This window comes from Nematolebias whitei, chromosome 11 (assembly GCF_014905685.2).
Source record: "Nematolebias whitei isolate Nwh7 chromosome 11, NemWhi1, whole genome shotgun sequence".
NCBI lineage: Eukaryota > Metazoa > Chordata > Actinopteri > Cyprinodontiformes > Rivulidae > Nematolebias > Nematolebias whitei.
Genome location: NC_056508.1, coordinates 4,866,981 through 4,881,827, shown reverse-complemented (window position 1 = coordinate 4,881,827; position 14,847 = coordinate 4,866,981). Strand labels below are relative to the sequence as shown.

Genomic DNA, 14,847 nt, shown 5'->3' with positions numbered 1-14,847 from the left:
AGACTCCTCTGATGGAGCTCTGTCAGGTGCAGACTCCTCTGATGGAGCTCTGTCAGGTGCAGACTCCTCTGATGGAGCTCTGTCAGGTGCAGACTCCTCTGATGGAGCAGGAGCAGAAGCACAACAACACCTGCACTTCTGCATTTGACCACAGCTTTGATATTATTGTTGTTGTGTAGCTTCAAAATACTAAAAGATACGCTCCTCCAGTTATCGCTAATGGCAAGCGTAGAGAAAAATGGTGGATCAGGTTGTTTGGAAAGACTCCACAGACTCCTCCCCCCGACCAATCAGTGACTGACAGTGTTTCTGACGTCACGGCTCGGCTCGCTTGGACCCTTGAGAAGCCGGGCCAGAATACTGAGGGTGAGCAGGTACGAAGTACTAATGGAAAAGACCTCAAATCAGTTAAAAATACTAGGTAAAGTGCTGGTGCAAAAGGGTTCTTTCTGTGGCGGGCTGCCCAGAACTGGGGCTTATTAGGGGCAGTGCAAAAGGGGCACAACTGAGAACATTTGATGCATCGTTAAAAATGACAAAGATGATCCTGGACTGTTGAAAAGCTAAACCTGTCCAAACTTTTTTGAGATGTGGTGTTTCCATCAATTGAAATTCAATTCAGTTTATTTATAAAGCATCAAATCACAGCAAAGTTGTGTCAGGGCACTTTACAGGAACATTCACAGAAAAGCCAATTACTTTGTAGTAAAGTTCTCTATCTAAGAATCCAGCAGACAAGTTGAATCTTGGCTTCGTTGCAGTCTCCCATCCTGAGCAAGCACAGTGGAGACAGTGGAAAGAAAAACTCCCTTTAACAGGAAGAAACCTCCAGCAGAACCAGCTCAGGACAAGAGACCATCTGCTTTGACCAGCTCGTTTCAAAATTACTTTTTTTTTCTCCTAAAACTAAAACCATTTCTGAACCTCAGGTTAAAAGCAAACAATTGTTTGCATACTGAGCCATTTCTTTTGGTATTAATTTGTAGGCAAATTTAATATAAAGGCGCTGCCTGTTGCTAGTCGTTCCTGACCTTTGACCTTATCAGACTTGGGCCTTTGAAATAATAAAATTTAAGAACCCATTTTAGCTGGTTTAAATTCACATTCAAACAGGTTCTGAGATCTGTCTTATGCAGGTAAGATGGTGACCATTCACAGCAACTCCACAGAACCTCTCCCTGTTAAAAACTAAGCTGCTCCTTTAAACAGCGCCTCCGTTCTCAGTGCGAGGCCCTGCTGAGTGATGCATCAACGAGCCAGAGCTGAAGATTGGTTTCTTTCTGGTGTTTCTCAGCAGGAAACATTTACTTTGCACTTCAAAAGAATCCCAGGGCAGCGAGGCAGGGCCACGTGTTCACCTTATATTTAGATATCTTATGTTGTCTTTTGGGCCATGCTGTAGTTTCACAAAGAGGAATGTGCACATTTTTTGCCCGTCTTGCCCACAGATTTGATGCGCACTTGTGAGGAGACGAGCTGGTATTTTTAACCTCTGGTGTCAGTGGGATGTCCAGGGACGGGCTCTGTTCTTAGATGATGAGCTCCATTGATCGGCCGTCCATTACACATATGGATTTAGCGTGTCGGGTCAATGACAGCCGCCTGCACTTTGGTTGGTGCTGCGCAGGCTTGTCCATGGGTGTTCACCATCAGCTTCCTTCCACAGTCTGCCAGTAAACGCTTCAAAAGCGACTCCTGTTACAAAGCCTGGCTGCTCTCTGATGATTTCTTATGGAAATATTGACATACATCTTATCTCTGCAGTTACTGTTCATTTTATTTTATTACGTTGAGTCTTTATTCTTTTCAAATGTCGTTCCAACGTGTGACTTTAGGAGAGAAACGTATTAAACTTATCAGTATTATTATCACCCTTTTGCCTCTGGAGGCGGGTGATAATGTTTGTGCTTGTGTATGTATACTTATTAGTTTGTCATGTTAGCAAAATATCCTATGAACCACTGAACGAGTTTCATAGAAAGGCTCAGAACGTAAAGTAGATCGGGTAATTAAGGTTGTGAAGAATCTTGATTCTAGATGGCTGTCACATCTAATCAAGCTTTACAATCCAAACCGTCTGTTCCGAATATTAACGAGCTTCAAATAGTATCTGAGAGTCGATCACAGCACACACCTTCAGTTGGACCAAAATGACTGCAACTCCATTACTACTCATCGTAGGACGTCTTAGTCTAAACTCTGGCATGAAATGTGTGATGGGTGATATGCATTTCTTCAAGAAATGTTAGGCCGTTTATGTAGACTTTGATTATTATTATTATTATTATTTTAATTTTGAGAAATGGAATAAGTTGGAAGATTAAGCAGCTCAAGAGTGAGACCTGAGTCTAAACCCGAGCAGTTCACTGATGTTTCCCGTCGCTGAGGGATTTGAATAAAGAATGTTTGTAGTTTTCATGAGTGTTTCTCTGGACTGGAACTGAACTGGGGATGTAAGTAAACCTTAATGTTTTTAGTGCAAGATATCAAGTGGGCAGGAGTTACACTGTGTGAACACAGGTGATTTTATTTTTTCATGTCCGAGACGGCACAGAGTGAAGGGTCCTGTCAAGAGGACGGAGCAATTTATCCACAACCAGGTGCGGTGTTGAAGCCAGGGGGTGGCCAGTGGTGGCCTTGGCCCCAATAAATTACTCTTTGGCCACCCCAATCATTTGAGGAAACTATTGTTTTGAGTTTATATATTACATGAAAATATAGTTTCCTCAAATTATATATCCATCCATCCATTTTCTTCCGCTTATCCGGGGTCGGGTCGCGGGGGTAGCAGCTTAAGTAGGGAGGCCCAGACTTCTCTCTCCACAGCCACTTGGGCCAGTTCCTCCGGGGGAATCCCGAGGCGTTCCCAGGCCAGCCGAGAAACATAGTCCCTCCAGCGTGTCCTGGGTCTTCCTCTGGGTCTCCTTCCGGTGGGACGTGTCTGGAACACCTCACCAGGGAGACGTCCAGGAGGCATCCTAACCAGATGCCCGAGCCACCTCAACTGGCTCCTTTCGACGTGCAGAAGCAGCGGCTCTACTCTGAGTCCCCCCGGATGATCGAGCTTCTCACCCTGTCTCTAAGAGAGAGCCCAGACATCCTACGGAGAAAACTCATTTCAGCCGCTTGTATCCGAGATCTCGTTCTTTTGGTCCCAACCCAAAGCTCATGACCATAGATGAGGGTAGGAACGTAGATCGATCGGTAAATTGAGAGCTTCACCTTTTGACTCAGCTCTCTCTTCACCACGACAGACCTGTACAGCGCCCGCTTCACTGCAGACGCTGCACCTATCCGCCTATCGATCTCACGCTCCATTTTCCCCTCATTATATGTATATATGTGTGTGTGTGTGTGTGTGTGTGTGTGTGTGTGTGTGTGTATACACTGCCTGGCCAAAAAAAAAGTTGCCCCCTAAAAAAAAGGTCACACACTAATATTTTGTTAAACCACCTTTAGCTTTGATTACATCATGCATTCACTGTGTCATTGTTTCAATAAACATCTGCAATGTCATAAGATCCATTTCCATCCAGTGTTGCGTAAATTTTTCACCAAGATCTTTCATTAATGACGAGGCACTAGGCATGATGGGTGCATCACTTCACCTGCCTCTCTTCTGACCCTGAAGCACCCACCACTCTGGAACAGGGTCAGTCTGGACTCATCAGACCACATGACATTCTTACATTGCTCCAGAGTCCGATCTTTATGCTCCCTAGCAAATTAAAGCCTTTTTCCCCAGTTAGCTTCACCTACCTCCACCCTCATTTGCCCCACTCTGGGCCCCTGAGCAAGGCCCTTAACCTCCACCATCTGCTCCCCAAACAGGTCTCTCTTGAAAATGAGTTCTCGTGGCTCAATGAGACTAACCTGTATAAATAAAGCGTCAATGAAAAAAATATATATATATATTGGGCTTCCAGCATGTATATACTGTATATATATAATATGTTCATTTTAGCTTATATTACTACCATGAAATACTTGTTCATTTAAATTCATCCTGCTTACACCGTTACATTCTACTTGTTGTTGTTTACTATCTCTCTTTAGGACGTTGCAAATATTAGAATTACTTTTTCACTTCTTGGTACTTTTTTTGTGTGTACCCTTATTGCATGCTTCAGTATGTCTTGTTTGTTTTTCTTTACTGAGTCAAATTGGTTCTTCTCATCCTAAGCATTTCATTGTACTGTTAACCTGCATGTGACAAATAAACACAACTTGAACTGTATCTTAATTGAGTTTGATGCACTATTATGTCGGTTAAACTCAGTTATGGTGGTGGCCATCTTAAATCAGATGAACTTCAACAGTTGTTCAGTTGTAGATGTACATCCAGTGATTATTTCCTGAAAGTTTAATTAAAGTATGTCCCCTGGTTCACAAGATATTTTGCTAATGGACGGAGTTGACTAAAAGTTTTAAACAAAGGTCCTGTGCGATGTGTTTATGTTGGATGTTGTCAGTTGTTGAGGTTTATCCATTGAGTTCCTGCAGCTTCATTCACATCTGTCCAGTTTTTTATGAGATATTTTGTTAACAGACACACACAGACTTGGGCAGACACAAGCAGAAATAAAGGCTGAATTTCCAGAATAGTCAGTTAAAGTAAACCATGCTGAATGGGGCGGCTGTGGCTCAGTGGTTAGAGCAGTCGTCCTCCAACGCAAGAGTTGGGGGTTTGAATCCACCAGCAGTCACATGCTGAAGTGTCCCTGGGCAAGACACTGAACCCCTCATAGCCTCTGATGTGTGTCCCATAAGTGTATGAATGTGATCTAAAGCTCTGATTAGTCTCTTTAGAATGATTTGTTCAATTATCTTTGTAGAGATCTAGTATAGAGCTGTATGAATGGGTCAATGAGGCACAGATTGTTGTATAGAGCTTTGAGTGTCTTGAAATAAGATAGAAAGGGGCTGTATATAAGTACAGTCCATTTACCATTTAAATGCACAGTTTTCTTTACATGTTAAAGGATTTTTTTCAGGACTTAAAATATGAATGTAACTGTGTGCCTTAAGTACAACTGACCGTCTGTGTGACGTGTCCTCATCAGAAAACCTGTAAACTGTGCCAGTAGCTGATTGACCTCCAGTCTCAGACCCGTCTTATCCGCTCTAATGACTTAAGATGCATCAATAGGATCTGGACCCACATCAACAGCGGCTCATGCACACAGTCACTCTGAGGTGCACCGGCGTGAAGGACTGGTGCTGGGCCACACGCCCCGCAGCGTGCCGTGCTCACACACACACGGGCAGCGGGTGTGCTGAGGTTTGCAGTGTGGCTGCACTGGAGCAGAGGACTGCGGACACAGTCAGGGTGTCGGCAGCGTGGCAGGAGGGGGGGGTTAATGTGTGCACTGATCCTCAGGATGTGAACCATTCATGTTGACAATTTAAACTTTATTAACTCTATATAAATAATGAACATCAACACAACCACTGGTGGAGGGAAATGTGCACGTTCTGCAGCAATAAAAAACGTTTCTCTTGTAAAAAAAATCCTAAAACTGTTCATTCTGGCTCCATTCTCTCCACGAGAGCCTGGATAAAAAGCAAAGCTCCTGACGTGTGCCTGCTCGGTGTGTCTGTTTTAGTCTGATGGTAACCACTTCATGCACAATCCTTAGAAACAGCATTCTGAGCTCAATGTTTGGACACAGAAATAAGAATCATTAATGTCTGCATCTTGTTCAAATCTCTACATTCTGGATTAGACTGTTGACATGAACACCAACTCGTCTTCAAAATAAAAAAACACCTGCAAAAGTCAGTTTCAATATAAAATAAGAGATTGTGGTTTTACACACACAATTATTTATTTTTGATTTCTGATTTTTCATTGGCTGGATGGAGATGTTTAACGTGCTGCATGTGGCCTGAAGCTCAATTTGAGATTGAACCTCTGGGAACTCCTGAACTGCACGGTGGCTTTCCTGAAGCATTTTACAGTAGTCCCTCGCTACTTCGCGGTTCGTTGATCATGGACTTGCTCTATCGCGATTTTTCAAAATAAGATTGGACACAACACACAATTGGCTGATTGATTGATGTGCTGCATGATTGGCATGGAAAATAAATTATTTTAAATTATTTTGCACCTCTGTGCAGCCCTTACTGCAGGATAAACTTCCTGCTGCAGCTGATCAGCTGTTCAGCGTGCAGAGCGGAGGAGTGGGCGTGGCCAAGAGCACTTGCAGATGGCAAAGAGCAGCGGAGGCAGAGAGCTGAAATCATGACATTTTCTGCTCTTTTAGAGCGTTTAGAGTTTAGAAACCTTGTTTAGAATATTGCAAGCGTGTGGGAAGAGTTTAAAATGCCTATATACATATATATATATATATATATATATATATATATATATATATATAGGCATTTTAAAATGAACTTACTACTTGTACTACTATTCCTACTTAACGGTTGTTCATTTATCACGCGTCTTCAGAGTACGGATCCCCCATGATAAACGAGGGACTACTGTACTAGAACTGGACTCCATGTCTCCATAGCACTGTGGTCGGGTCATGTTCGTACAGTAGTCCTGGGCCATATCATATCGTTAATGATAATACCAGTAAAAAGACTTTCCTGGGAAAATAAATAATATCATGATATACTAATTTTATGGTGTAAATACGTCAGTGTTTCCCCTTATACAAGTGGGGTGCCCAACCCCATTAACAGAACAGTGCGCTGAACTACCGAACCGAACTGTGCAACCCCCTCCTGTCAGTACTGGCGTAACGCTGAGCTAGCCGCGCACAATACTAGCTAGCTAAAAAGCTAAACGCATCACTCACGCTGCCTCTTCCCTCACGCTGGAGGGAATAGAGGAATCTGAAACACCACAAGCTTCAGGGTCAGCTGAAGACACCTTGTCACAAACTGTGGAAGTTATCCCTTATTTAAAGGCAACATAGTTTTGTTGTAAGTTACATTTATGCTCAACATATTTTAAGCTTTCCTTTTATTTAGGTTTTTTGGGAACTGCACCTGCATTTTAGTTTTTGTGGTGGATTTTGTTGATCTATATTTTGTGTAGACTTTTTCAATCTAAATAACAGAAGGATCATTTTTATTTTTTATTTTTACACTTTAAGACTGAATACTTTACTAAATAAAGTAATTTCAGTAAAATTAACCCTTGTTGTTTTTTTTTTGTTTTTATATAATACTGCAAAGCAACATGTTAATTTTGTCAAATGAATAACTATTTCTGTTTGTTTTTTGTTATATCACAAATTGTATCAGTATCGTCAGAATGCTCTGAAATATGACGATAATTATCGCCCAACCTTACAGCATGCTGCTTTTCTCCACGTACAAGGAACATTTAAAATACAAAAGGCTCTTTCTACATCGAGCTGATTGAACCCTGTAACTGATACGGTTTGTCTTGCTTCATGGACAGTTTCTCTCAGTATCTATGATAAATCTTCCACCATTGATATCCTGATGCATGCTCAATAATCCAGGTAGAAAAATCTAAAAAAGTTAAATCTGGTCCTCTGGACATTCAAAAAACAAAACAAAGCAAAACAACAAAAAATGTAGAAACGTTTCGTCTCTCATCCGAGAGACTTCCTCAGTCTGAGGTGCTGTATTCAGCTCAGTCTCTTAAATAGCACCGTCTCAGAGTGGATCAACCAGTTTGCTGCTGACAACCAAAACCAGCTGATCACATGCTCAAGAAGGACCATCAGCCTAACAATGGATCATTAGCACACTGATGGCTGTTTACTATTCACAGAGGGCTGAGTGATACTAGCAATCACAGCATTGTAAGAGGGGGACAGTTGAACCCGGAGGCTCCACCCCTGTTTAATGATGGACGGTTTCTTTTCACAAAGATGGCCTCCTTTACTCCTCTCTCAAACCATCGTTCCTCTCTATCCAGGATGTGAACATCTTCATCCTTGAAAGAGTGACCGCTGGCCTGGAGATGAGTGTAGACCGCAGAGTCCTGGCCTGATGATGTTGATCTTCTGTGCTGGGCCATCCAGCCAAACTGGCCAAAAGGATGGACCAGCACAGAAGATATAAAATTTTAATTTTTTGTGAAGAATCAACAACAAGTGGGACACAATCGAGAAGTGGAATACTTTCACAAGGCAGTGTACTTGGGTGTACACATGAATGACAACCTCAGCTGGAGCAACAACACCACCAGCCTGATCAAGAAAGCTCATCAGAGACTCTACTTCCTCTGGTCTGGGAAGCTCAGTCCTCACCTCCTTCTACAGGTGTGCAGTGGAGAGCATCCTGTGCTCCAGCATCAACGTGTGGCATGGAGGCTGCACAGCTGCAGAAAGAAAAGCTTTGCAGAGAGTGGTGAAGGCTGCACAGAAGATGTTGGAGTCAGCCTCCCCACCATCACAGACATGTACACCTCCAGATGCAGGAAGAGGGCCACCTGCATCATGAAGGACCACACTCACCCAGCACACACACTTTTTGCCCCGCTCCCCTCAGGAAGGAGGTTGAGGAGCATTAAGTGTAGAACCACTAGACTGAGGAACAGCTTCTACCCTGAGGCTGTTAGACTCATGAATCTCTAACTAGAATAATCACTGTGAAAAACCATATGTTGCTGCTGATCTGTTTCATGTTGCTGCTGATCTGTTTCATGTTGCTGCTGATCTGTGTCATGTTGATGTGTTCATCTGCTCACACAGACTCATGCACATGTTTGTACTGCTGTTCGATGTAATGTTTTTATACTATGAGTGCTCAGTGTATTTTTAGTTGATGTTTTTCTTAGTTCATATCTTAGATGTTATTGTTGTTCTTTTACATTTTATTGTTGGATGTAACTGAGACCCTGTGTACATAATTTCTCTCCACCATATGTACCACATGTGGTGGAACGACAATAAAGTCTTTGACTCTGACAAACTGATAACTTCTATCGTTTGAGAAAACTATGTTTTTTATTTTTATATTGCTTAAGTGTAGTTTCTTCAAGTGATTGTGATGCCTGAAGATCATTCTATGGTAGCCAAGGCTGCTATTGGTCACCCGCTGGCTCGGCCATTGTGCCTGGTCTCAGAAAAAAAATAAAAATAAAATCTACCTGGCCATTTAGCACACCATCTGGAAGTCAAAAATTCATGCCAACTTGGGTTTAAGGTTTTTGGTTTTGTTTTGCAACCATTTTGTCTTTTTTATATTGTTATAAGCAAAATATGAGTCTGTCTTTCTGTCTGGAGCCGTTTGACCCATATCTGTAGCATACACTGATGTGACTAATGAAATGTCATGCCAGCTTGACTTTGCATGGAAGTAGGACATCCTCCTACTGTCCAGTGATGTTTGTGACAGCAGTGATAATCATTGTCACTCCTCTGTTGTTGCAGATGAGAACAATGTCTGATGAGACAGAACAGAGAATGTGTGATGGGGACTTCGGTTCAGATGAAGAGGGCGAGGAAGGGGACGTGGAGTCTTACTTAGAAGACAACAGCAGTGAGCTCATGGACCGACTGAGAGAGCTGGAGGTGAGTTAGCTAAAGTACTTTACACACCAAACCAACATCCAGAGACGGCACAGATCAAAAACTTCTTGTTATCTAATGTGCTGGTAGCACCTGAATCCATCTTGAAGAACTCACATTTGCCCACATTTTGTCTTTCCCTTCAACATTGATTGTATAAAATTTAGGGATGCACCGATCCACTTTTTTTTTTTTTTTTATTATTGTTTTTTTTTTTTAAATTAATTTATTTATTTTTTCACTTCCGATCCGATACCGATATGTGTTGTTTGGTATCTGTCGATCCCGATCCGATACCGATCTGATACAGAAAAACTGTGCTGAATTAACAAAAATGGCTAAATCATGTCATCTGGACCCATTTCTGAAACAGGTCCAGATGACATGATTTAGCCATTTTTGTTGTCTACCTGGATGTTTGAGCTTACAAAGCCAGTGCTGAATTAACTTAAAACATTTGTTTTGTTAAACGCAGACATGAATGTACTGAATTACAAATTTATTGAAAACTGCACCAGAGCAGCACATTAAACACACCAGTAGCTTCACAAGCTCAGTCAGACATGTAAAACAACACAACTTTAATTTGTTCAGTCAGTACGCCAGCGCATGATGTCACTCAGAGCACAAAGCATAGAGTTAGAGTGAATAGATCTGCTCAGTCATGGATCGGTCACATTGTCACCGATACACGATCCAGAAGGTTTTTTAAGAATCGTTCCGATACCAATATTGGTATTGGATCGATGCATCTCTAATACCAGTTCAGCACACACATCCTTTTTTATATGTCACTGAAGAAGAAAATAACAACATTTAGGAACATTCAGCAGCTACACTGGGGTGATCGGATGGTGTTACAAAACCAAATTTATCAGTTATTAATTACAAATAATGTGTGAAAATGATCTGTATCACTTCCTTCTAAACAAAGAGGAACCCTGAAACAAAACATGAATATCACAACATGAAATTATGATCTGGTATCTGCACCAAGAACAGACATGTCTTCACTTCAGGTCAGAGCCTTGGGACCGTGTGCAAAAGTTTTTAACATAAACAGCAGAAGTCCTCTTCCAAAGCATGGAAGCATAGAAAACTGAGATTTTTCACGTCTGTTTCCTTACAGCAGAACAAAAACTGTCACAGAGGAAAGTTCTTCACTTCAAAACATAAAAGTCTAAATTTAATTTTAAGACCCGGTTACATGATGCATGGTTCTGAGTGAGACGGGAGCTTTTCTGCTGCAATCTGCCTCATTATCTCTGAGTCCTGGTCTCAGAGGGGTTTTTGGGTGACACCCCCCCCCCCCCCTCCCTTACAGAGGTATGAAATACTCTGCAGGTGCAAATGCACATGCGCACTACAGGTAGCTGCAATCAATTTTTTCTGCAACAGTTACAATAAATGGTTGAGAGCAGAGTGCTTTTTGTGCTACTCACACTTTCTCAGCATATAGGAACAAACCAGCAACATCCTAGGTCCAAAGGAATGTTCTTGTATTCACCAGTTTGGATGGAACTGTGACATGCAGTCACTGCATGCACGCTGTATGCAGCTGAGCTCAAGGTTGCCAAATGAACACAAAAATGTTTTATTACTCCTCCTGTTCTGTACACATGTTCACCAAACACAACACGTCCCTCATCTTGCAGCACCCTCACTCAGCACACATGACAGTTTGGGTTGAAATACAACCATTTTAAATTACAGTGTCAAAGCTCATAGTTTCTTATCTGGCAACCCTTCCTGGCATGGAAACTACTGCCAGTCCTTGTGAACATGTTTATTCACCCTAGCTGAGAGAATCATCACAACGCACACAACAATAAATAATTATCAGGATCAAAGTAGTGGGTTGGAGACTTTAACAATTGGCAGCCATCATGTGTAATAATATTACTTAAATTTGAGCAGTAATCATAATGATGTTAACAAACAAACAAAAAATAGATCTGAGCCAGCTATTTACTATACATAGACCTGTCGATAACAAATTTTGCTGGCCAATTAATTGTCTCAGAAATTATTGCGATAAATGATATTGTTTGAAATTTAACAATTATTAATTAATAATTAATAATTATTGTCAAATTTAAGAAGAAATGTTGGTTAATTTGTTTTGTGTGTAGTACCTTTTTTTACCGCTGGATGGCAGTATAAGACTATTTGAACAGAAGGGTGGATAGTGAGGGAGCGAGCATCGTGACTTTAAGAAAAATTGGAGGGAGGCCCTTTGACGTGACATGGGCTGTCTCTCCTTTTTTTTGGTTCTCAAAATGGCGGACGCTCGGTGTGGTTTGAGCTCTTTAGCATAGCATTTCTCACACAAAGCTTTTAATAAAAAAATCAATAAACAAGTTCTCAGCTTTTTTTGCAGAGAAAAACAACTTTTTAGACGAAGGCACGAGTTTCAACTGTGAATTTTGGAGCTTTGACAAGAGGTTAGCCTGTTAGCTTAGATTGTAGCTTAGCCTCTCAGCTTAGCTGCTTTTAATGATCCAAAAACGCGATTTTGGACGTTAAAACAGATTTTAAAGAGAAAAGAGAAAGGAAGGGGTCAGTGAAGAACCGGAGTTGAGCCTTTTCTCATCCAGTGTCTTCAGTAGAAAGAGACACGAAGAAACGATAAAGCTGATAAATGAAAATGAGGTCAATAATTTTCATTTATCATGCGATTAATTGATTTATTGTTTATCACGACAGGCTTAACTATACATATATAAAAAACATATAAAAATAAAAACACGGGGGAAAAAAGACTCCCTTCTCTCTTCCTCCAATCTATAGATCCATGTGAGCAAACTCACAGCACAGGACATTATAAAAAATGTCCTGTTAGTTGGCCATCGTAAAGTGAAAAATGGTTTTTGGAAAATTACAAGCGAGTGCCTTTGAGGAAAAGAACGTCTCTTTCACCTAAAACTTTTCTAAATAGAAAAAAACTGTTAATGGTCTTGCAACAGATTTACTAAACTTGGTTATCTCAAGATATCATTGAAACGCAAACAAAACCGTTTTTTTTACATTTATAATTGCGTTTAGACATGTATTTCCTCTGTCATCCACCAGGGGATGATGCAGCACGCTCTGCACCCCCAATCCCCACTGCCCTGTGTTCAGTGAAGCACACTTAGGAAGACCACTTTAAGGTGCAGAAGGCAGCATTGTGCGTGCATGTTACATAGTAAAGGCCACTGAATGGTTTGCACATCTGTCCGGTGACAGACTCAGACTTGCAGACACCGTTGCGTCTCCTTATTCTGCTCCTTGGTTTGTGCTCCTTCCAGTGAATACGTTTAGAGGAGTGTGGCAAATGTTCATGCCGTCTGTTGGTGTTGTATTTTTTTAATTGTCACCCACCGCTGAACGGCGAAAGGCAGGCGATAAGGTCTTTGATTGTGTTTGTGTGCTTGTATCTGTTTTTAAATGCTAAATATTTAATGAACCACTGGAAGAATTTTAATGAAACTCTCAGAAAGCAGTCATTAGAGTTATATCTAATGGTGCTTTTCCACTGTCTCAACTCATCGCTTCCACACCAAAACGTACCAGTTAAGGACCTGCCCACTGCTGGTCCCAACCCCCACTCAGCCTGGTTTATGGGACCACCTTGTTTAGTGGTTCTAAGCGAACTGCTCTCAGGTGACCATTTTGATGTAAGCAGGCAGCAGCTGTTGACTGGCCAGCAGAGCTACGTCACTGGATGACCCACCCAGCAAATCTGTAAACTACATCTGAACCTCCATTTCCTCTCTGATTGTGATGTGTGTGGGGTGTGTGTGTGTGTATATTGGCTTTCTAGATTTTATTTTTTTCCAAAAATATAGTTTCCTCAAATGACTGGGGTGGCCAATGATGAATCTGTGGTTGCCAAGGCCACCACTGGCCACCCCTCTGCCATTGCACCTGGTTGTGGATACAATTACTCCCTGCACTCAGCAGGGTCTGTCACTCTGCACAATGTCAAACAAGCCCAAAAAAAACCCTCTGTTCTTCTACACACTGTAACTTCAACCCATTTAAATATCTTGCACCAAAACATTAAGGTTTACTTACATTCACAGTTCAGTTCCAATCCAGAAAAACACTCATCCTAAAATCTACAAACATTCACTATTCAAATTCCTCAATGATGGGGGAGATCGGCATACTGCTTCTTCGTTTCTGTAGTCCCACGTTAAATGGAAGACTGTGTCACAGGGTTTATGCCTGATAAATTCATTCATTCAACCTTTATTTAAACAGGTTAGTCCCATTGAGCCTCGAGGACTCATTTACAAGAGAGACCTGGTTTAACAAAGAATGATGACAACAATGGACAATGTTGACTGTTAAATGTTTAACTCCTGGGTATATGACTGAATCAGCTTCTTTGTGTGTGTGCGTGCGTGCGTGTGTGTTTTGCAGGCAGAGAACTCTGCTCTGGTGTTGGCCAACGAGAGCCAAAGAGAAGCTTACGAAAGATGCTTAGATGAGGTGAGTTCGTGTCCAAAATGATATGAGAATCTGCTCAGTGAATAAAAATTAGCTTGTTCTCTTTTGTCATCAGGTGGCTAACCACGTGGTGCAAGCTCTGCTTAATCAGAAGGTACCATCAAGCTTCACTGTGTTGTTTGTGCTGTACATTTTTACTGGAAACATCTTTAAGTTGTTCCTTTTTTGTTTTGTGGTGATGTGCAGGATCTGAGAGAGGAGTGTATCAAGCTGAAGATGTTGGTGTTTGACCTGGAGCGACAGAACCGAACTCTTTGTGAGCTTTTTCAGCAGAAGTTGCCCAGCCAGCCCACCGCTCCCTATCAGGTAACTCAGTCTGTGATGACTCCTACATGACACTACAATGAGGATGTGGTCTCCATCTTTATTCAAGTTAAAGCTGTATTAAAGCAATTTAAAGGTACTTTGTTATAATAAAAAATAAATTCTACTTAAAAGTTAAAAAAAGTCGGAGTTGTATTTTATCTTTGCAATCCAAGTAATAGACCAAATTTCAGTCTAGTGTTAATCCTTAGTATTTGAGGTTAAATTTAAAACATTTATATTCATCACTTTTTTTTGCTGTTTACTCTACCATTATACAAGCGGGACGCCCCGCCACATCAACAGAACTGAGCGCCCCACCTACCAAAACCCGCCCCCCGTTGACGGTTTATATTGCGCCCCGCACTACATCAGTAGTATGGTGCGCAATACAAACCCGCCAGCAAAAATGCTACTGATGTATCACTCCACATCCACCCCCCACCCCCAATTGATGAAAACTGGCAGCAATGGGCGGGCAAAACAAACGTGACTCCGTCTCGTCTCCGTCCCTCCCGGTCGACAAAAATAAAATAGGAAGGGC

General features: G+C 41.6%; 1 protein-coding gene across 1 annotated transcript in view; it reads left to right on the top strand.

The window, feature by feature from the left end:
* nckap5l (NCK-associated protein 5-like) overlaps nucleotides 1-14,847 on the top strand; it is a gene marked incomplete in the record, with an annotated part of 51,663 nt that overhangs the window by 12,000 nt on the left and 24,816 nt on the right. The window contains 4 exon segments of the mRNA XM_037684639.1: nucleotides 9,366-9,506; nucleotides 13,914-13,982; nucleotides 14,056-14,094; nucleotides 14,187-14,306. Coding sequence (XP_037540567.1) covers nucleotides 9,366-9,506; nucleotides 13,914-13,982; nucleotides 14,056-14,094; nucleotides 14,187-14,306 — 369 coding nt within the window.